This window comes from Hylobates moloch, unplaced genomic scaffold (genome assembly GCF_009828535.3).
Source record: "Hylobates moloch isolate HMO894 unplaced genomic scaffold, HMol_V3 SCAFFOLD_11, whole genome shotgun sequence".
NCBI lineage: Eukaryota > Metazoa > Chordata > Mammalia > Primates > Hylobatidae > Hylobates > Hylobates moloch.
This window is the reverse complement of record NW_026652286.1, coordinates 105,059,710-105,082,014: the sequence shown is the minus strand read 5'-3', so window position 1 is coordinate 105,082,014 and position 22,305 is coordinate 105,059,710. Positions and strand designations below refer to the sequence as shown.

General features: G+C 43.9%; 1 protein-coding gene across 10 annotated transcripts in view; it reads right to left on the bottom strand.

Annotated features, from left to right (window-relative positions):
- Window positions 1–9,060: 9,060 nt before the first annotated feature.
- Window positions 9,061–22,305, bottom strand: part of NTM (neurotrimin) — a 982,933-nt gene continuing 969,688 nt past the window's right edge. For 4 of the 10 annotated variants that reach the window (XM_032167911.2, XM_058446581.1, XM_032167918.2 and 1 more), the window contains one exon: window positions 16,670–16,863. In XM_032167911.2, coding sequence (XP_032023802.1) covers window positions 16,700–16,863 — 164 coding nt within the window. In that variant the 3' untranslated portion in view covers window positions 16,670–16,699. Of the gene's footprint in view, window positions 11,703–16,602; window positions 16,636–16,668; window positions 17,784–22,305 lie in introns of those variants that run through there. The other 6 variants (XM_032167912.2, XM_032167914.2, XM_058446579.1 and 3 more) reach the window with 4 other exon arrangements.

The following is a 22,305-nucleotide window of genomic DNA, read 5'->3' as shown; positions in this document are numbered from 1 at the left end:
CCTTACACAGTTATGGAGTGTTTTAAATAAGATTAAGTAAGATGGAGTGTGTGAAAGCATTTTATAAACCACAGTGTAAATTTTTATGTTTAATACTACTACTAGTGCATGACTGATTAGGCAGATATTCCTCACTTACTGATTGTAATGCTGCAAATCCCCGAATGTCCAATCCAAACCATCCACATAAAGTAATGAGTAAAATACATGCAAATAGAAGGGCAAGCATTCTATTTTTTTCTCATCTAACACAAGAAAACATTGGGCTGTTTTTAGAAGTGTATGATTCACAAAGAAGAATAATAATGCTCCCTAAAATTAGGAACATCTAGTTCAAACCACCTAGAGTAATGAAAATAGGGTGAGTTTAATGCCTTAAAACATCTCACAATAGCAGTTTGGAAGAAATAACTCAGTGACTAAATTTTTAATAGTTACCAGGAAATGTTAAACAAAGGTGGGTTACTCTAATGTAACTTTATCTTTAGTTCTTTTTTTACATAAGTTAAAATAAGATTAGGCCAGGCGCGGTGGCTCAGGCTTGTAATCCCAGCACTTTGGGAGGCCGAGGCAGGCGGATCACGAGGTCAGGAGATCAAGACCACAGTGAAACCCCGTCTCTACTAAAAATACAAAAAATTAGCCGGGTGTGGTGACGGGCGCCTGTAGTCCCAGCTACTCGGAGAGGCTGAGGCAGGAGAACGGCGTGAACCCGGGAGGCGGAGCTTGCAGTGAGCCAAGATCGCACCACTGTACCCCAGCCTGGGTGACAGAGCGAGACTCCGTCTCAAAAAAAAAAAAAAATAAGATTAATTGGAACCATAAATAACGATGGTAATAAGAATGGTTATAGAGGTCACTACCATCTTTTTCTGAAGTGTTCAATGTATCCTGTATGTGGTGCTACCTTGGAGACAAAGCCTAAAGCAGAGATGTTCAGGGTAGCTCCCCTGACCTACTCCCATTCATTCATTCATTCATTCATTAAAAAAATACTGTATTTCACCAACTCTAAGAGTTGTCAGTTGTAAAATATGCAATTATTGTATATACCATGAGGAAAAGTTGATGTCAATTAAAGTATGACATGCCATTGATTGCAACACACAGCTCCAACTTCAAAGACTTTTAAGTAAAAACCTATGAGTCTCAGAACCAAATAAAATAATAAAAATAATACTTTTTAAATGTAGTATACCTTAGGGAGTAGGCTTGCAGGTTCAGACAACTGGGTTAAAACCCTGGTTTGACCTCTAGTGACCTTGAGTGCTCGCTAAGTCGGACTTCCGTCGCCTGTATATGAGGGCCAAAGAAGTAGCTTCCTCAAGAGATAGTTGTTAATTAAATTAAAACGAGTCAAAATCTACGACGGGTCATTGCTTTTTTAAAAAGTCTCACTCCAGAATTACTGTGTGATGAAAGTTCAACAATAGGAAGACTAGCTATGGGGCTGTTCTGGACTAGATAGGGAACCAGTATAGAGCAGTTGGAGCAACAATGGGGGCTTGAACGAGCGAACAGGATGTAGACAAGACACAGATTGGAAATGACAGTTTTCTGATCGATTGCATGGGGGTGGGGAGAGAGAAAGAGAAGTCAAGGGTAAGCTCTAGGTTTTTGGTTTGAGCCCAGTTTGATGGTGCCATTTATGGTGATAAAGACACTGGGAAGAATTACATGTTCTGTTTTGGATTTACTCCTTTTGAAAGGTCACCAGGGAAGCTTGTTTAGAATACTCATTCCATGGCCCTTCCCATGGAGATCCTAATTCTATAGGGGTCTCCTCCAGTGAGTCAGATGTGCTGTGTGAAGTTTTGAGAAGAGTGTAAGTCTTGGAAAACATGGAACCTTCATATTTTAAAAGTTCATTGGTGCATTGTTTTGAATGTGTGTGTAAAAAAACGCCGTTGTACTGGTTTGAATTCAGCTATATATGTAGTAAAGGTGCCCATACCTGATAAAAGTAGTAATCCATAGAAATAATATATATGAGAATACATTTGAGGATGATAGGTTTTTTGTTATGTTATTCTTCCTCCTTTTTTAGGGCCTTTGTACCTATGGTTGCTAAGTTCTTCCTTCCTCCCTCTCCCAATCTGCACAGTTAACTCCTCCCCATCTTTGCAGCTCAGTGCGAATCTCACCTCATCCGGACACCTTCCTGGTCTCTTAGAAAGGCTCTTTGTGCTGCACGTGTTCATAACACCCCATGCATAGCACATTGTGTGCGTCGATATAATTTTATTATTAACTTTCTTCCCTGCTAGATTGAAAACATCTTGGGAGCAGGAAGCATTTTTATTTCGGTCAGCATTTTATCCACAGCATGGAAAAGAGTGCCTGTGCATATTAGGTCCTCAATAAATAGTGGGGAATAAATAAATACATGCGGGCGTTTTTAAATCCAGTTCCATATGTAATTAATTTTCTCCTCATTGGTGGCAGTTTTTGCTTCACTAATTTTTAGGAGGATCTTTGGGGACCCTAGGAACAAATGGACCAGAAAGAAGATAAAATGATTCAGAAATACAAGGAAATAGAATTGGACTGAAAAAAGTCCTTACATAGACTTAAATGTCAGCAACAACATAAATCTACTGAATTCCCCTCTTGACTCTCTGTGGAGTCCTGATGTTCCAACAGAGTTTTACAGTCCTGCTATGAGAGTAGTGCTAGAGGGAGAACTGTCTCCAGCCCGTGTTGGGTATGTGCCAGAAACCTCCAGCCACGGGGAAGCTGGAGCTTAACATGACCCACTCCCATTCCTCAAGGAACTATTGAAGTAATCATCCCTGGGGCTTCCATGGCAAATGTCCTTTTCTTGTGGCTAATCTGGGTTATTCATCAAATGGCTAAAGGTGAATACATGGGCCTAAGTCCAATCGAGTTTCCTGACTAGTTTTCCAAATGGTTCAAATCTACTGATGAAATTCCTAGCATAGAATTGCCTCAGATGTCCATTAAGCTCTTGCCAATGATATAACCTGTCTATTTCAGGGCATTGTATGTTTAACCCAAGGTGCAGGTAATGCATATTCCCAAGTATAGCCCAACCATATCACATTTCTTTCCTCCATGTCATAATGTCACTCTCTGAATGACTAATGTAAACCAAGGGGTATAGAATAGCCTTGTGCAACTGAATATTTTTTTCCCCAGTTGGTTCTTAGGTATCTTGCTTCTTAGGTTATTACTGCAAAGGTAGGCCATACTGCGGGAAAATAAATGACAGAGAAGAAGAGAGGAGATAATGGAAAATGTATAGAAAATGCTACTAAGGAAATGTAGTGAGCTAGGCTGGTGAGTTATTTAGTCAGAAAGACTTTCTCATTGATAGTTCAGGGGCATGACTTAACACTGCTGTTTGTTAGGAAATAAGCTATACTGCTACTCACACATTCCAATTTGATCCTCAGTGTTCCGGGAGCTCAGCTTATCCTATGCTGTGGACTCCATTTGACTAATTATTCTTTCATATTTTTGAAAACAAGGAATGATGAGACATTAATATAGAAGCTCCTAGAGTGCCAATATTTAGAGTACTGATTCTATATGTGGCTGGGCAAAAAGACATGCATTAATGCATAAATGATCCAGGACCGGGGTATCTGAAGATTTGTAAAACAGCAGTGTTGAGGTGCTTGTGAGAAGTGGCAGCAACCTCGTTGTAATGAATTTACTGCCTTTGTGCTGCCATGAGGGAGGGCGATCACTTCTGACTAGTGAATTACACTGTGGAATCCTGACTTCCTTGCTCGGGACTAGGGCTGGACAAGTGGTTTGGCTGACCCTCTTGTGTACATGCTGTGGTAATGTCGGCTCAATCAAATGCTTAGTAGATGAAAGAAAAAAAATGTTTCCGACTTGAGGTGGGAAACAGCAACTTGTACTCAGGACACAAAGAAGAAAGTGCTGGCAAGAAGGATAGAACACCTTAACATTCTGGAGCCCTGACACAAGGGAGTGTTCCCTGAATTAGGTGTTAGTAGATTAAATGTCCTGACTACCTTGAGCCTAATGTGCATGGGAAAACAGTGCTGATTTGATTTTCCTGACTCATTGTAACGATGAGCTCTCTGGTGGACAGCAAGAGTTGGTATCACTAGTTACTACAAATAAAATACAAACTTGTTCGGTTTTATCTAAGCTGGTGTAATTGTCAGAGGTAGAAACATATGCCAAGGGGAGTCTGTCAGCAGAAAGAGTTTGGGGCAAAGATCTTGTGCAGTTAGATCATTACAGGTTTGATTCCCAAAGGATTAGATTCAGTCCATATGGAACTCCCTGGGGGATTCAGAAGGATGCCTTAGTTGTTGTTTATTTAGTTAAAAATTAAAGCCTGCAGGACACAATTCTTACCAATTATATTTGAGAAATGTAAGCAGCCTATGAGACAAATCCAAGGTGAAATTTCACAGTAGGGGTTCTTAACATTGGGGCTCAATAGTGAGTTTTAAAAGCTCACAAACCACTGGAACCTATGTAGAACATTTTGTGTATTTATACTTGAGAGTCTGTTTTTTCTTCAGATCCTGAAGGAACAGCCTTACATCCAAGGTGGCAGGACCATAGCTTTTCGATCTGTATGTCATGTCAGAAACAAAGGGCTTTTCCAACCAAGTCCAGCGTGAATAGAGATACCTCCTACATAGCTCCACAAAGCCAACACCACATAAAGGTTTGGCCTTGGTTTGAATTGCATAATTTTATTAGTTATGGAAACAGATACAAACTATGGAAGCATGCAGGGTGGAGACCCAGATTTCAGATCTCGGGAGGCCTTCTGAGATCATCTTGTCCAACATTGATTTCATTGATGGGGAAACTGAGGCTGGGAGGTGCAGCAGCCTGCTGCAGGTCCCCTAGCAACCCAAGGTTGGGTTTGGGTGGAAAAGCATCTCTTGGCTGCCTGCTTCATATTGTCTGCACTCTACCTATCCCTGATCATCAGGAAAATAGGAAGACATCAGTATGCAATGAGAGCACATGCTACCTCTAGTATTCGAATCTGATTGTGTTTTGCTGAAAGCCTGTCTAGGAATGGTGCTCCCTGTGACCAGTGAGCAGGGAGCCAAGACCTCAGTTCTTCTCTCTGAGATCCTACTTGTAGCATCATAGAAGATATTTGATGCACATCTATGCAGATGTCTCGCACTTAGATACTCACTGACAAGTTTTAACTGTCTGGATGTCCTTTATATTTTCTCATTTTATTTTCATTTTTCTTGCTTGTTAAACTGTAATATGAACACTTAGAGAAAAAGGAATTTTGTATTTGACAGACAGCATCTGTTGCCACAGATCTTAGCTCCTTTTTGAGTAGCCAAACACAAATGAGAATTATGGACACTGGCAAAAGTGACGTGGTGTGGGGTAGAATCATTTATTTTATTTTCATTTCTCTTTCTCCGGCATCCTTCCACAAGAAGATGAGGACCCTTCATCCACATGTGCACTCTGCAGTCTGGGCTCCTCTTCCTGGCATCTGTCTCACTCTTACAGTTAGTCTACTGCAGGAGGTACAGCTTGACGGCTCTGTCTGACCTTCCATCAACTCTGAAAGTGAACCTTCAGAAGAAATTAAAGCTGAAGAGGGTGGTTGGGCACAGGCACTGGGGGGAAGGGACCAGGGCTCACCTATCTTCCAACCTCACACTCTTTCTGCTCCAACCCCACACTTTGCCCTCTTCCTCTTGCATCCTTAAGCTCTTCACAAAGGGGTTGGAAATGAAGCCCAGAGTCTAGGGGCAAGAGAGGAGAGTGAGGAGGACTCAATGAACTTGGAATTCAGCCAAAAATACACAAATATGTCCAATGAAATCTGCATGCACACTTCTGGATCCTTGATTGTAATGGTCAGGATGATGAGAAATCATTGTGAATTATATCTAGAGACCCCTCTTTTCATCACTATTTCTTGTTATTTTAAAGATGAATCTTAGGAATAACAAATGTCATCTGTATTGAAGAATTAAATAATTACAGTAAATACTACACACACACGTACATGCACACACACAAACACATACACACATACTCGTACTGAAAATTCTGAGAATTTTGCCTACTCCCAACATCTTTTACTTTTTTAGACTTTAGGATGTGTGACAGTTTATTCTCTCTTGTTTTACTTGTGTCATATAGAGGGCAGCTTGGGGCTAACATCATTTCCTGTTCCAGAAAAAGCTACTGTCTTTTATTAAGCACTGCTTCTTTCCAAGTGCTGCAGTGTCCATCCCTCAAGTTTTCTTTAAGGAGCCACTTCAAATATCTGCAGAAATGGCAGTTAGAATCATACATTTTATCTTCTTATGAACCATTCTGGAAACAGAGACAATGCATTGGCTGTGGATCTTGCCCACATTCACACTTTCAATTTTCATTTATCAAAAATACTGCTTCCCCAATTTTTCCTTGCAGAAATCTTATAAAACCTAAAATCACTTAATTATTGAATTCTAAAGCTAGATGGAACATTAGCAATCTTCCATCATAGCATCTTATTATATAAAAGATAAGGAAAGGGAAATTCAACTAACTAGTGATAAAATCTGGACTGCAGCCTAATTCTACTGATTAGCAATTCAGTTCTGTATCCAAAATATCACAGTGCTACTCAGAAATGCCATAGTTCAAGATTCACTGGAAACAAGGTAAGTGCTATGGAAACTCCAGGAAGTTCTAATCAAACAAATGTACTGAGAGAGGAATAATTCATTTTCAAATAATGTTAAAAATCCCTAAAATATTGAAATAAACTCATACTCTCACATCATGCCAAGAGAAGGGATCCAAGTATTTGGAGGCTTGCATGGGAGTAAAAATCAACATTCAAAAAATGAAAGTCAACCCAGGTCACCTCCATAAAGGATAATGCGCCAAAATGCCTCAGACATGAATTGTAAGAATGGATCTTAACTTGAGCTCAGGAATTAGGGAGGCTTTTCTATAAACAGCCTGTGTTTCTAACAACATAATAGGTGCATGATGGCGAAGGTATGGCGTTATGGAAAACAGAAAAATCTGAATGAGAAGGCAGAGACTCAGAGAGCTCAGCTATTCACAAGTCATGGGGATATTAATTTGCATTTATAGCTTTGGAGGTGGATAAAGTTGGACACTCATGGAAATAGTGCCTGAATTGAGAACAGAGAGAGGAAAGAATTGATACTTCAGAATGGCTTGTTTGAGCAGTTATGGGATGACAAAGGAAACATACTCTGCACTCAAGTCCCAATGAGCAAGTTCTGAAACAAAATTAGCTCTGGGATTTGGTTTAAAATTTTTTTAAATGCTGGAAAGAATGCTGGAAAGAGGTAATACTTCATTGCTGCATCAGATACCACTAATCTCAAGTATTTTTGACGAAGGGTTAGCAACTGGTGTGTGCATATGCATTTGCCAAATAGTAGCACAATGGCATGCAGTTTTCCACATCCATCCTTTAGCATATATTCTTCTCTTTAGTGAGAAGTACCTCAAATTTTTACCACTGTGGAAATAGAAAGTCCTTACAAATGTGTCATGAACCCATATTGCATGTTTTAGTTAAACAAATCCATCCAGTAGATTCCTATAATTGGTTAGTGCTGCTGTATTTGGTTCCAAACTCACAGTTCAGGAGGTATAAGATAAAGATGGAGTCAGTGCAGTGAAATGTGCTGAACCTCAATTAAATTTTAGTGTTAATTCATTTGCTAACTTATTTCCAGCTTGAACAACAATAGCTGTCATTCATCATCACTGTCATCATCACCATCCACAGCAACAAAAACAAACATTTGTGGATTGTCAGCCATGAATATGCTTGGTACATCCCACTGGTCAGAGAGCAGTCCTTGGATGAGTATTCTCAATGCTTCAAGTTAGACATCTGGACCCACTGTGTACAAGCCTTGATGGGAGAATATTTAACAACAGGAGCAGAAGAGCCACTGCACATTTGCACGGCTGGAAAGGAGTAGATATTCCACTGAAAGAAGAGAGATGTGATTCTACAGGAGTATTTGGCTAGAGTGGCTAGGGACTGTCCATCCCTCACAATCCACCTTGCATTCATGAGATGCTCATGCCAGGGGACATCCTAATGTTAGGGGTAGTGGAGGAATCCTAAAGTATAATCAGTGACTTATCTCTGAATCACAAGGGGTCCAGTATACTTAGAATCCAGGCCAACCTGTAGCAATTGTCCTCCATCAGTGCCTGTACCAAGACAAAATCACTACAGGCTCTATTCAGGGTGGTTTTCCCTGCTCATTCTGATGAACATTCTCTTACCAAGCTCCCATTTCCAGAAAAGTTAGGTCTGTGACTTGTCCCTATAAGCTCCTTTCAAAGCCATGTCTTCCTAGATGGAACTCTATCACTGGTTGAAGACCTGGGAAGCAGAATACCCTTTCCTGTGGTGCCCATGTGTTTCCCCTAAAGACTGAAACTCAGCAGACTGAGGCTTACACAGCACACTTAGCAGAAGGTGAGAGTAAGCTCCTCTTGAGGCAAGATAGGGAGGGCTCCTGTCTGGTGAACTCATCAATCACGGTAAAGCTGGTTCAACAAAGAATGTGCTGTTGCATAACCAGGGCTCTAAAGATCCACAAGGCAAGAAAACTATTGAGTTGGCAAATACGTAAAATTAAGTCCTCATCAGTGCCCCTTACAAAGCTGGTTCTGACTCAGCACTCTCTCCTGGGAGGATGATGACAGTGATTTGAAGCACCATTAGCAGTAGCAGATATTACTAATGTCTACTGGTGGTCATCTAGTAGATATTGGTAGATATCTACTAGTACATAGTAGATGTGAAAGATAAAGCTCCCATTCAGACAAAAGTTGTGTGCACTGTGTTCTGTCTCAGCCAAGCCTCAGAACTGCCTCTTTGCAGGTGCCTTGGCACATGGTATTCGGAGGTGTTTCTGGGCTCCAGTTTAGGAATATGGAGCTCACCTGTATTTTCCCCACTCTATTCCAGTAAGCCATGCTTTGCACCCAAACCCTCTGGCAAGTGTCTGCTTAGGTGCTGGGCATGGGAGGGTTAGTCAATCCCACCCACCCACTTTCATTCTAAGGAGACTCAAAGCCCTTCCTCTTTCATGGTTCCTGGACATAGGGAGGGATAAAAACCAGTGCAGCCAAGATTCCTGAGGCTTGGCCAGGTAGTTCCAGACCTTGCTGCCAGGAAAAACTTGGGGCATCTGGGACATGGGTGGGGCTAGGGGTGAAAGGGTATAAGGACACAAAGAAAGGTGGAGTCAATAGCTTTCTTCAGTCTTGCCAGAAGCAACTGGAAATGACACAGCTCTGTCCCAGTCCTTCCTGGTTCCTCTCAGGTGAAGGTGACCTGGAAACACAAGTGCCGTCATTCCTGAGTGTTTTGGCTCAGACCCATTTCTGTCTCTCAGTTCCTCTTATGTGGCTAGAAGTGAGGTTTGGAGGTTAGGTTTGGAGGACTGGCTGATGGGAGATTATGTAAAACTAAACACAATGATTCAAGCTGGCTTTCTGTTTTGTTTTTTTGCGGGGAGATTTTTTTGGCTCTTGGGGGTTTTCTTGTTTGCTTTCCATGACAGTGACTTTCTGCTGCCTCCCAGAAATAATTGGGCCTAAAGTCTTCGCCCTGACTAGACTTGACCTTTGCCCACTTGTGTGGTGAGATGTTTGAGCACAAGCAGGACACTGGCAGCCCTGGCCAGGACCTCCCGAAGGCACTGAAAATGCAGTCCCTATCAGATGCACCCTCACCTTGCCTCTGTGCGGGGATGGAAGAGGTCCCACATGCTTCCTGTTTGTCATCTCAGCACTTGCTGCCCCTCCATCCCAGGAGGGTTTAAGAGCCCATCCTCCCCCATTCTTCAAACCTGAGCCAGGCAGGCTGTGCCCCCGCCCCGCTGTAGAATGAGGTACCACACCAGGTGAAGAGGGACATGGAACACTTTTTAATGTCAAGTCAGAGACAACCCCACCCTCCCAGATCCCCCAATCCCCCTTTCCCTCATCACATCCAGGACCCCTCCCCAAGGACTCTCTGGTTCCCAAACTTTCGGGGGAGGGGGAAAAAAAGATTACCTAAAAATTGCATTTTCTTCTCTTTCATACACACTCACACAAAGGTGGGAAATTAAATAAAATAAACCAAGAGGATTAAACTCTCCAGTGGTCACAAAGGCATCAGAGATTCCCATAATGGGCTAAAGCAAGTGGGTACTGACGGTTCTGCTTGTTCAGCTGCTTGCTGTCTGTTAATGCCACAGGGCAGGATGGAGAGAGCGGGGCCACCTGGGGTGACCTACGCGCAGAGCCACACCTGGAAAGATGCTGCGCCTGGTATTAGTCGGGTTTTTTTTTTTTTTTTTTATCTTTTCACTTTTTATAAATGTCTCTGACATGTAAATAACCCAAGAAAATAAAAAGGCAGGAGCTGATTACACAATTACCAGTAAACTCTATCATCTTTTAGAAGATCAACACACAGCTAACGCCATATACAGCATGCAGTAATGTCTGAGAAAGGACCCTGCAGAGAAATAAAATGGCTAGAACTCTAACAAAAAAAATATATGTATATATATACTGTATAATATATGTCATCAAAAGAAGCATAGCCAACAAACCCAAGATACAGTGCAGATCACCTTTCCATTTCTAAACAGTGTGTAGAGAGCATAGTATTGTCTGCATGAGATGCCAGAATCGGGAGGAGTCTGTAGCGCTGGTGGAGATGTTGGTTAAATCGGATGTATTTTTTGGTGGATAGGCCAAATCCTCACCAGGTGATTAGTGCCTGGTGTGTGGTCCACCAGTTGTAAACCTAGTTAAGAAGTAGACTATTCATTTTTACTGTTTAACAAACGTACTTCTCTTCACCCTTTTCAGTTGTATTTTTTTTAGTTTTGTCTTGTTTTTGCAGTAAGTTCTAGACTCATATCAGAAAATATAATTAATAAAATTAATAATGAATCAGAATCCCTTGTTATCCATGATGTTCATGTAGTAAAATGATAAAAAAAAAAAGTTTAACGATATCTTTTGTGACTATTGTTTGTGGGATTGTTGTTGCTGTCAGACGGTCTTATTTTGTTTCCTTTTTCTTTCTTTCTCTGTCTTTCTTATTTCACGTTTCACAACACACACCGTGGTGGCACAGTCTACCAAAGTGCCCACAGCGCCACACTTGGGCCGGAAGGTCTCACTCTGTTCGTCTCAATGGACTGATTGAATTTGGGATGGCCAGCTCCAGAACGTTCCACGTGGGGGCACTCTGTGGGCAGGGCGGCTGAGCCGTTGCCCACACTGGCACCAGAGAGGTCACGCGATGCAGCTTGCAGTGGGTCCAAGCTGGGTGTGCTGTGTTCTTCCCGTTTGGGAAAAGAAAGAAAACTCAGTTGTACCTAAATATCTGCAAGGCAATCTTCAATTTCTTTTTTAAAACTTCTTTCCCCCCAAAGTATTATTTGTTCCCCTCCCTCAAATTTCTGTCCCATGAGGCTGTGTTTCTTCTAATTTCATTTGTATATATCTGATTGGTTGCTGTCGGTGTTGCCATTGCTGTTGTGTTGGTGGTGGTGGTGGCGGCAGCCTTTCCCGGGTGGGGAAGTAGCACTCACATCAAAATTTGAGAAGCAGGTGCAAGACCAGAAGAGGCAGCAGCCAGACGCAGCCTGCCCTCCTCGACGTGCCATTGCTCACCTCGCTGACGGCGCCCGGGCCTGTGGAGAGAACACACTCGCTGTGAGTGGTCTGGGAGAAAATGGAAGGAAAGCCTGGTGGTTGCCTGGTCTGCTGTCATTTGGCCTTGCCCCTGGTGAGTCGTCCCTCTAAGTGAAACACGTGGTGTTCCAGCCCCAGCATTAGAAGTGGACGTTGTTCTATGGCTCACATCCCCAAGACACACACACTATATAACAGGAAGCCTTCCCCTGCAAGGAAAGAACATGAGGCTCAGGTTAAAGTGCCTGGGCCTTCTTCCTTACTGTGTCATAACATGCAAAGGCCATGGCTCAGGCTCAAATTCAAGAAGAAGGTGGCAGATTCATTAATATCCTACACAGAGCTTTAATAAAGTCAGACTACTGTGCTGAGTGCCTCATCACCCATCCACTTCTGAGCACTGCCTGCCTGAAATACTCACCTACCCTCCAGCTGCTTGGCCTGTGGCTCAGAAAAGAATCTGTTGGACAAAACAATCTGTCTGCCTGCTGCTTCTGCTGCCTTGGGCACAGAGGCCATCCTGCCAATCACTCTATCTCAGAGCAGGGCACCTGGGTTCCACCTGGAGCACTTGACCTCTTCCCCATCTGGATGGGGGAAGAGCAGATGCAGCTCAAGGATCACATGCCTGCAAGGCCGAAGCCAGCCCACATGGATGGAGGTGAGTCAAACAAAGGAACAGGAAGCCTTCCTGTGCATGTGGATGTAACTGGAGATCAATGAGGACACTGGGATGCAGAACCGGCCCCAGTGCATGTCCTTTGGTGGGGCAGTGGGGGGCACCTTTCCCTAGGAGGCACACACTGACATGGCCTGCAAACAGATACTCTTTGAGATGGAGACAAACATAGGAGGCAGGAGAACTGCAAGGCAGTACAGTTCCCCAGCAGCTTCCCTATTGTTCTGGAACATATGTTTTCTGGCTACCTCAGCCCTTATGGCCAAGAAACCCCATGACCAGTGGAGCTTTGATTTCTGTAGAGTACATAAGTTTGGATGCCCAGATGAATTAGGTACTCAAGGAACTAGGCCACCTTCTCAGACTGGACCTGCTCTGGCATACTCTGTTGCATTGAATTTAATAGAGGTATTTAAAGCTGGTGGCCTCACTAAGTCCATGTCCTCCTGGATTAGGGAATAAGGAACAAAGCCAGAACCTGCCTGCCTGACTTGGATGCTCAGCGTTGGAGACATTTCTGGCTAAAACAAATCAAAATCAAAACAGGCTTCTCAATTCCATGTGGGATTATTCCATCAAGTCTAGAACTCCTGGCTTGGAGGCAGTGTCCATATGATTTTATGTCTTGGCCTTTTGGGATAAATCCCTAATTTGGGGGCAGTGGCTAAATAGGTAGCCATGAGATTGAAATGCAACAGGTCATCAACCTCATGTTTCCCTGGTGTCTGATTCGCAGTATCCCTAAGGCCAGAGCTTCTCAGCGGTGCAGATTCCGATGCTGAGAAGCCCAGGGGATACTTACTCTCTCTACCCTGCATTAAGGAGAAACGATAAAACCAAAGGCATGCGTGCTAGGATACAGGTGACCAAGGAGCACTCCTGTAAATCTCCCGCGGATTTACATTTCAACCCAGAAACGCTTGTCATTTAGGACCGGTCACTAACTGGTTGTGTCTTCTAGAATCTAACTACTATGTGTCCACAAAAACCATCACCAGACGTTCCCCCTTTGTAGAGGCTCGCTCTGTCACCTACACAGCACATTCTTTGGAATCAAAGGAGGGAAGCCTCCACTGGATGCCTTCAAGGGTGAGAGATTATGCTCCTCTGTTTTGCGTAAGTAAGTCCTTCCCCTCTGGGCAACTCCAAGATTCTTCCCACCAAGGCCCTTGTCTGTGCCTGAGGCGGACGACTCTGAGATGGCAAGGGTGGTTCTGAGTCCACGTGGCCCAGCAGGCCTTTATGGAAGCCAGGTCGAATGTTTTGCCTCAACAGAGTCAGTGGTCACATTCTGTCTTCATACGCGTGAATCTCACAGTACAATTCCACACGTGTCCTGCACACTGGAGTCCTTAACTCCCGGCAGGACACACAGCTGTCAGCACACTGCTCTGCCTCTTTCATTCCCTTGTGCGCTCCTGAACATCCACACACATCTTTGAAACCCATTTCCCGTTCAATTCCCGCACACTCCCACCTCCCGTCTCCCACTCCCTCCCCGTGACTAAGAAGATGCCCTGGGTAAGAGATGGAAAGCAAGTGCCGCTTCCCTGCACTGAGGTGTTCTCTCCTCTCTTCCGCACTCCCTCCTTGCAGCCTGACCAGCCAGTGGAAGCCTCCAGGGAGGAGAATGCCACAGCCAGGTGTTCAGCCCAGCAGGGGCCTGGCGTGGTTACCATGTAAGGGAATGTTGAAACCTTGTTTCCAGGCTGGGGACTGTACAGCTCGGGAGACGACTGAGAGCGGGCAAACGCCCCCTGTGGCACATCTCAATGGCCCTGCGGCTATGCCAGGCGCTCTCCCCGGGTGCCTGTGTTTGGTCTCCTTGCTATGCCCCTCAGAGTTCTTTTGTGGATCTGCTCCATGCTGGGAGGCACCACAGAGAGCTTGTAAAGACGAGTCCTCACCTGTTGTGTTAGAAAATTCTTCCTATGGAAGACAGAAAAAGGCTACCAAGTGCCTACTAGCCATTCGCTTGCTTGTAGTATATCTGGGAAAAGCCTGAGCAGCCCCTCTGAAGCTCTCCATCTCCATCTCAGGCTGGTGAGTGGCTGGCACTGACTATGTGACCATATCGGTCTGTGCAGCCCACCCCACAGGTACATGCACTCGCCACCCCCGGAACCTATCTGTCTCTTCAGCACATCCAGGACACCAGACCTGGACCAAGCTGGACAGAAGGAGAAGGAAACAGGGGTAGCCCTGAGGCAGGGGCATTCTCTCTAAGGAGACATCCTCTCAAAGAAGACAGTCTGCACCATCTCGTCTTTCAATTCCCAAAAATGTTCACCAATTGGGCCTTGCCACCTGTGGCCTTGACCCCTGGAATTTATTCTTTATGCTAATTCCAGGGTGATGTTTCTACTCCAAATCGATCATGATCCTCATTTGAGGCCAACAGGTTAGCACCAAGCCCAGCTTCTCAGTGGACCGAGCACTGCATTTTGTGATGCGCCTGCCGTCTGCACCCTTGGTGTCTCTTCTTGCCACACCTAGTTCGGTGCCCTTGCCCCTTGCCACATAACCACACGTGTGCACACAGGGGAGGGTCTTTTTTCCCACCCTCACACACTCTCCCCTCTGTCCGAAATATGCCTCACCCATATCACTCTTATTCTTCATTCCAGCTCCTCTTCCAGCCTTCAGACACCTCTTGCAGGCGGCCTTCCCTGCCTTGCTCATTGCCATACACATCCCACTAGTAAAATACTTACCACCTTGTGTCATAATTCTCTTTGCCTAACTTATCTGTATTTCCTCCTCTGTCCTCTATGCAGTAAGTTCCTTAAGAGCAGAGTCTGTATCTCATTGACCCGTGGCAGGTATTCAACCAATGTTTGTTGAAAGAAGGAGGGGGCATTGCCACTCATGCTGACATATCCACATTTATTTGTCTTTGCATTTTACTTTTGCTTAAAATTGTACTCGAAGAAAACAAAACAAAACAAAAACTTTTTTCGTACCTTGCCCTCCTCTTTACCTCAATTTCCTCTTCCAAATACCTTTCCTCCCCTTTTCTAACTATATCCAATACAAGTTAGAATTCCTGTGGCTGAGTGTCTGTCTACATAGAAGCAAAGCCATGTCAATTAGGATTTCAAATAGAGCGCTTGCATTTGGAAAGCTATCACAACACCTTAATGACACTCACGTAGGAGATGAGAATTATTATCTCCCTTTCTAACATGTGGAAACTGAACTTCAGGAAGCTTAAGTGACTTTCCCAAGTCTCTTGACTTCTGTCTTCAAATGCAACTATCTTCCCACTATCTCAGCGATGCATCTTCAGAGAAAGAAGAGAGTGTGGCCTCACGGCCTGCTCCACCTGGGTACAGGTTAAGGTGAGAACCACAGGCATGCTGCTGGGCTGCTTCCCGCAGGCCATCCCATGCTGAATGAATGCTATGTGGAAGGATTCCATGAGATGAATACCTTAGGTCCAGGCGGGCATGGACCACAGCACCCTGGGATCAAGGCCCTCTCAAAGCCAGTGCTGGCCAGAGCGACAGCTCAGCCCATCTGCCTAGTTACATGGGCCATGCAGATGAGGCCTCCATTCTTCATTCAGACACGCCTCCACTCCACAGTGAATGCCTTTATTGCCTCTATCTCATTAGAGAGCTGCGGAGGCCTAAAGAGACTAATTACCAGGACAGTTAGGGTCCCAGAGAACTGTGATGAGTGTCAATTATCCATCGGAAACATCTGGCAGGAATGAAAGCTTCAAATAAGATGCATTTTATTCGTAGCCAAGTGACTCACCCAAGAACCTCCCCCTTCCTCCCATCTTCCCCTCCCCTCGCCACTTCCCTTCCAGCTCCAAGTTAGAGAGGTAGAAAGAATGGTGCAAGCAAGGGCAGCATGCAGGGCCAAGGTCTGAGAAGATCGCTGCATTAGAGCATCCGTGTATGAGGAAAGAGGCAGGCCTGGTGCAGAGAAGCCCAGAGATGGAGCTATTCTGGGCACTGACAGGTGCTCATTAGTGCCGCCAGCAAAGAGAAGTTAGGCTACTGCAAGTGGGGTCTACCCAGGAGGGATTGGATGTCCTTGGGGATGGGGTTAATCTAAATTGACACGGAGATGGTTCAAGGTCGGGGGAGGGTTCCCTCTGTGCTGCTTCCTGGAGTTAGCTCAGGAAAGAAGGCATCTTGGGAGGAAGGTGAAGAGTTTTACATACCCCACACCCACCAAGGCAGCAGCTGTCTGAAAAATATACAAACCTTTCCAAGGGGTCAGGGCTGTAGTTTTCACTTCTAAAAGAAATTAAAAACAAGCCACTGTTAAGGTCGAAAGCAGATGGAGATGCTCACTTTGCCCTCAGATGATTTCAGGAAGAAGCTGGTGCTCCTGGTGCAGCAGTGTCCCTGGGCCTCTTGCCCGTGTCCCTTGCTGTCCTGACCACTTCCCAGCCCTCCTATGTGACCCCCTCTGGTTTTCTGGTTTACTTGGGCAGCCAGTTGCTTCAAGAGGTGAGCAGGTGTCTGGAGAAGGATGTGAACGACAGTCAGATTGGACCACAGACAGAAGCAGAGCCAAGATGTCCGCCTGATTTTAGCGGGTGACACAGCTGCACCTTTGGAGCCTGAGGCACCAAACCAAATCTCCTTTGTAGAACAACTTTCTTTCTTTGGGCATCAGGCTATCCTCTAATTAGTTGAAGCCTGTAGGTCTTACGTATAAAGTTGATTGCTACATATGGATTTATACTACAGCATTTGAATGTAGGTGCTCATGCTGTATTTGAAATGCAGAAGTTTGACTGGCATTTAGCTATGCATTTAGAAACACTGGTGAATTAGCTTCCATGTACCAGAGGAGCCCAAACCATTGACATTTGACTTTTCTTGATGAGTTGGACAATACCAAGCTGGTCCCACAGGGCTTCATCTCTCTGGGGCAGCCTGCGGCTCTGACCCACACCCGTGCTGCTACAGTTGCACTTGCTGGGACCTCCCTGTAGAAATGCTAGGAGGCTGGCCCCTCTCTGCTGCCTAGACTGTGAAAGATCTCTATTTCACCAGCTTCAACTCTCAGAACAATCTATGGAGTCCCTCCACCTTTTCTGTGGATAGTAGATGCCTTGTTTGGCCTGAATTTGGAATGATCTCTAATCTTTTACTTCCCTCTTTGTTGTTCACCTTGGATACAGAGAGGAAGGAAAATGGCACTAAAGCTTTTTGCATCAAAGTGATACCTTGGGAGTCTGTGTTCTCTGTGCAAAGGTCCTCGCATACAGAAAGACAACACAGATACAACTCATTCTAAAAGCAACTAAAACATTTGCTCAAAGTCAGATGAATACATACCTGTGCATTCACGCTCTCAATCTACTCTTTAAAATCACCTGACACATGATATCCCTCTTGATTTAAGTGAGCATGAGCGACCCTGAGAAGCCACCCTGAAGGTACAAAGAGGGAAAGGGTTTATCTACGATCAAAGTTTTGTGATTGAGAAAATATCTGATGTACAGCAGGATGGTAAGGAAAAGCCAGGGGTGACGATGCCATGTTGCCTGTGCATTTAACAAGGACGGTCCCTTGAAGGGCTTGCTGGGCCCCAGAAACAAGTTCAGAAGCTAAGGAGGGGGAAGGGCTATTTTCATTAATTGTCTTATGTAGGTACCAGTGATTTTTGAGCCTCTCTGCACCAAGAAAAAAAGATAACGGGAAGGAGGAAGGAGGGACTGAAGACAGACTTGGGGAGATAAACTAATGATAAAACTTTTACCCCCAAGCCACAAGCAGTTTTGGGGGGCTCATCCAGAGAGTGATGGGCATACTGGTTCAGACTGTGCTGGAGGAAGGACACAGGAAGAGCCTTCACCTGGCATTTGAGACTATCAGAAAGAAGAATGCATTGAAAGCACAAGTTCCTGCTGAAAATACCAGAGGTTTTCTATAAACAAAGACCCCCAAAAAACTTCAGCTTAATTATTCCATCCAGATGGGGTTTTTTTCTCTCCTTTAAATCTCCAACACACACTACTTGAAAGATGGCCAACTCTTTTTAGTGTCCACATAGGTAAAGAATATTTGACGCTCATCCTTGACTTTAGCTAGAATTCATCCTTGGGCTTTTCCAGGTAGCAATTGTTCAACCCTTTCAAGTCAACTAGAGGGTCCTTTTGATCCCACTTCTAGCCCACCACAACGAGGTGGAAATGCCAGGATATTTTCGTATATACTCTAAACCCATCATGCTCATGCCATTCCACCCCCCCTTGCTTTGGTACTAAGGAGAAGGTGCATATGCTGGCACTGTCCTCTGTGCCCTGCTTGACATGCTTCTGTCCAGTGTGTGTTGTGTCCCTCTTCCAGAAGCAGGAGGCTTGCTTGAGCCACCAAAGCTAGTCCTGGCCATAAGCTCAAGTCTTTGAGTAACATCTTGACTATCAGGAACATAAACAATCCCTGAAAATTCAAGCTTGTCAAGTATGCATTTTCCACACCAAGACTTTAACTGAAATTTAATTGATCTCTTTGTTAATGGTATATTAACAACAGGTCAGGGAGGGTGGGAAAATATGTTGAAAAGAAAGAAAAAGGATGGAAGGAAGGAAGAAAGAAAGGGAGGAAGGGAGGGAGACAGGAAGGAAGAAAAGGAGAGAGGAAAGGGGAGAGGAGGGGGAAAGAAAGGATAAAAAGAAGAAAACAACAGTAAAAAGAACCCTCCCACCCCATCTCTAAGTCAATATTCAGTGTCTGCTCAATTCAGAAAGTTATATTTTTGCCAGCAAAGCCAACTGGCTGAATTCAAGTGTCCAGGTAAGCAAAGGGCTGTTGTCTGGCTCCAATGGGCAGAGGAGGGCTGGTTTCATGTGAAGATGGATATACAAACCTTCTAGCAAGAGGGTGAGGGAATTTTCTTTGTTTTGTACTTTTTGTTATCTAGACACACAGATACCATAGAAATGCTTAACCACTGGATGACTTGACCTAATTAACTGTCTAATCCTCTGCAGGGAAGAACTAATAATCTCTTCTGCTGCAATTGTGTCTTTCTGATACACAGAGTTTACTTTAGTCCCCCATTCTTTAATAAATTGCTTTGATGGTCACTGTGAGGTTTACAGACATTAATCAGCCAACCTTTCCCAGCCCACTGATACCATCAAATCTGACTTAATGCCTAGGAGATAAAAGACAAAGAGCTAGTGGGTGGAAAATGAACAGCCATGGAGCCGCTGAGTTTGCACTGTGGCCTGAGTGCACTTTCCTGTGCAGAAGTTCAGTGAGGGATGGTGGAACATCCTTGAGTCCTTATTTATCACCGTGAGAGTCCTGCACCACCAAATATTATAGGAGAGGTGACATGCAATCCGTTTTGTTTGCAGAAGGGAAGCAGAAAAATACTTCAATGGCAGCAGAAAATGCTGAGGAAGAACGAAATTCTCTTATCAAAATACTTCTAGTCCATCCAGATATTGGTTAGCAAAATAGCTTTGAACTTCTCTTAAAGCCAAGTGTACTCTGTCAGTGGAAATCCATGCATTCATATAAATCTTTCTTGGTATCTCTGAGGTAAGGTGAGTATAACTTGGAGAGTATTTCCTGAGAAAATACATAGCTCTCTACTGTATCGAAGACTAGCAAGGGAGGCAGGGGAATGAACACATGAGTGCAGTAAATGAGCCCAGGTGCAAGGGCTGTTTTCTCTAAATAATTTCTCATTGTACAAGAGTCCAGCAGCTCTACTGAAGAGTGTACTAATCCAACTGTCATAACGTTTTAGATATCCACAGTCTTCTTCGCTGACCCATTCTCCTACACCCAAGAAGGTTGTTGAGATGAGGGGTTGAACACATCCAAAGAATCAGAGGAGCAAGTTGGCACAGAAAGCCTTCCACGCAGAGTCATCAGTTCATAGGAGAGAAGTGAGCAGCCCAGCTTTGTCTCAGCAGATGGGGGCTCCTTGCCCCCTGCTCAGTGACCAGGTAAAGTAACCTGTTTGCTTTCGTTTGTATTTCTGGCTGGTTTTCCTGCAGTTGCCTTTGCTATGGGATGCTGTTCTCTCTGTTGAGTTGAGTACACCTTCTGTTAAATACTCTCTTGTTAAAAACCCCTACCTGAGTTTCAAAAGCTCCAATTTCCTCTGAGAATGAAGATCCCAGTGGTCAGAACTGGCTCAGTCCTTCTGAAAGCATAGCCATAGCAATGCATGCCCATGCTCCAGGATCTCTCACTTCCCTGGTACTGTATGTTAGCCACTTTTCTTTCTTTTTTTTATTTTATTATTATTTTACTTTACTTTAAGTTTTAGGGTACATGTGCACAATGTGCAGGTTACATATGTATACATGTGCCATGTTGGTGTGCTGCACCCATTAACTCGCCATTTAGCATTAGGTATATCTCCTAATGCTATCGCTGCCCCCTCCCCCCACCCCACAACAGTCCCAGTGTATGATGTTCCCCTTCTTGTGTCCATGTGTTCTCATTGTTCAATTCCCACCTATGAGTGAGAACATGCTGGGATTGCAGGTGTGAGCCTCCGCACCTGGCCAATTAACTTTTTTAATAAGTAGGAGTATACTTTAAAATAACGATAAAAAAGTATGGTATAGCAAATACATAAACCAGTAACTTAGTCGCTTATTATCAGGTATTATGTATTGTATACGATTGTATGTGCTATACTTATCACAAGCAAATCTTGTGATAGTTTGCTGAGAATGATGGTTTCCAGTTTCATCCATGTCTCTACAAAGGACATGAACTCATCATTTTTTATGGCTGCATAGTATTCCATGGTGTATATGTACCACATTTGCTTAATCCAGTCTATCATTGTTGGACATTTAGGTTGGTTCCAAGTCTTAGATATTGTGAATAGTGCCGCTATAAACATACGTGTGCATGTGTCTTTATAGCAGCATGATTTATAATCCTTTGGGTATATACCCAGTAATGGGATGGCTGGGTCAAATGGTATTTCTAGTTCTAGATCCCTGAGGAATCGCCACACTGACTTCCACAATGGTTGAACTAGTTTACAGTCCCACCAACAGTGTAAAAGTGTTCCTATTTCTCCACATCCTCTCCAGCACCTGTTGTTTCCTGACTTTTTAATGATGGCCATTCTAACTGGTGTGAGATGGTATCTCACTGTGGTTTTGATTTGCATTTCTCTGATGGCCAGTGATGATGAGCATTTCTTCATGTGTTTTCTGGCTGCATAAATGTCTTCTTTTGAGAAGTGTCTGTTCATATCCTTTGCCCACTTTTTGATGGGGTTGTTTGTTTTTTTCTTGTAAATTTGTTTGAGTTGATTGTAGATTCTGGATATTAGCCCTTTGTCAGATGAGTAGGTTGCAAAAATTTTCTCCCATTCTGTAGGCTGCCTGTTCACTCTGATGGTAGTTTCTTTTGCTGTGCAGAAGCTCTTTAGTTTAATTAGACCTCAATTGTCAATTTTGGCTTTTGTTGCCATTGCTTTTGGTGCTTTAGACATGAAGACCTTGCCCATGCCTATGTACTGAATGGTATTGCCTAGGTTTTCTTCTAGGGTTTTTATGGTTTTAGGTCTAACATGTAAGTCTTTAATCCATCTTGAATTAATTTTTGTATAAGGTGTAAGGAAGGGATCCAGTTTCAGCTTTCTACATATGGCTAGCCAGTTTTCCCAGCACCATTTATTAAATAGGGAATCCTTTCCCCATTGCTTGTTTTTGTCAGGTTTGTCAAAGATCAGATAATTGTCGATATGCAGCATTATTTCTGAGGACTCTGTTCTGTTTCATTGGTCTATATCTCTGTTTTGGTACCAGTATCATGCTGTTTTGGTTACTGTAGCCTTGTAGTATAGTTTGAAGTCAGGTAGCATGATGCCTCCAGCTTTGTTCTTTTGGCTTAGGATTCCCTTGGCGATGTGGGCTATTTTTTGGTTCCATATGAACTTTAAAGTAGTTTTTTCTAATTCTG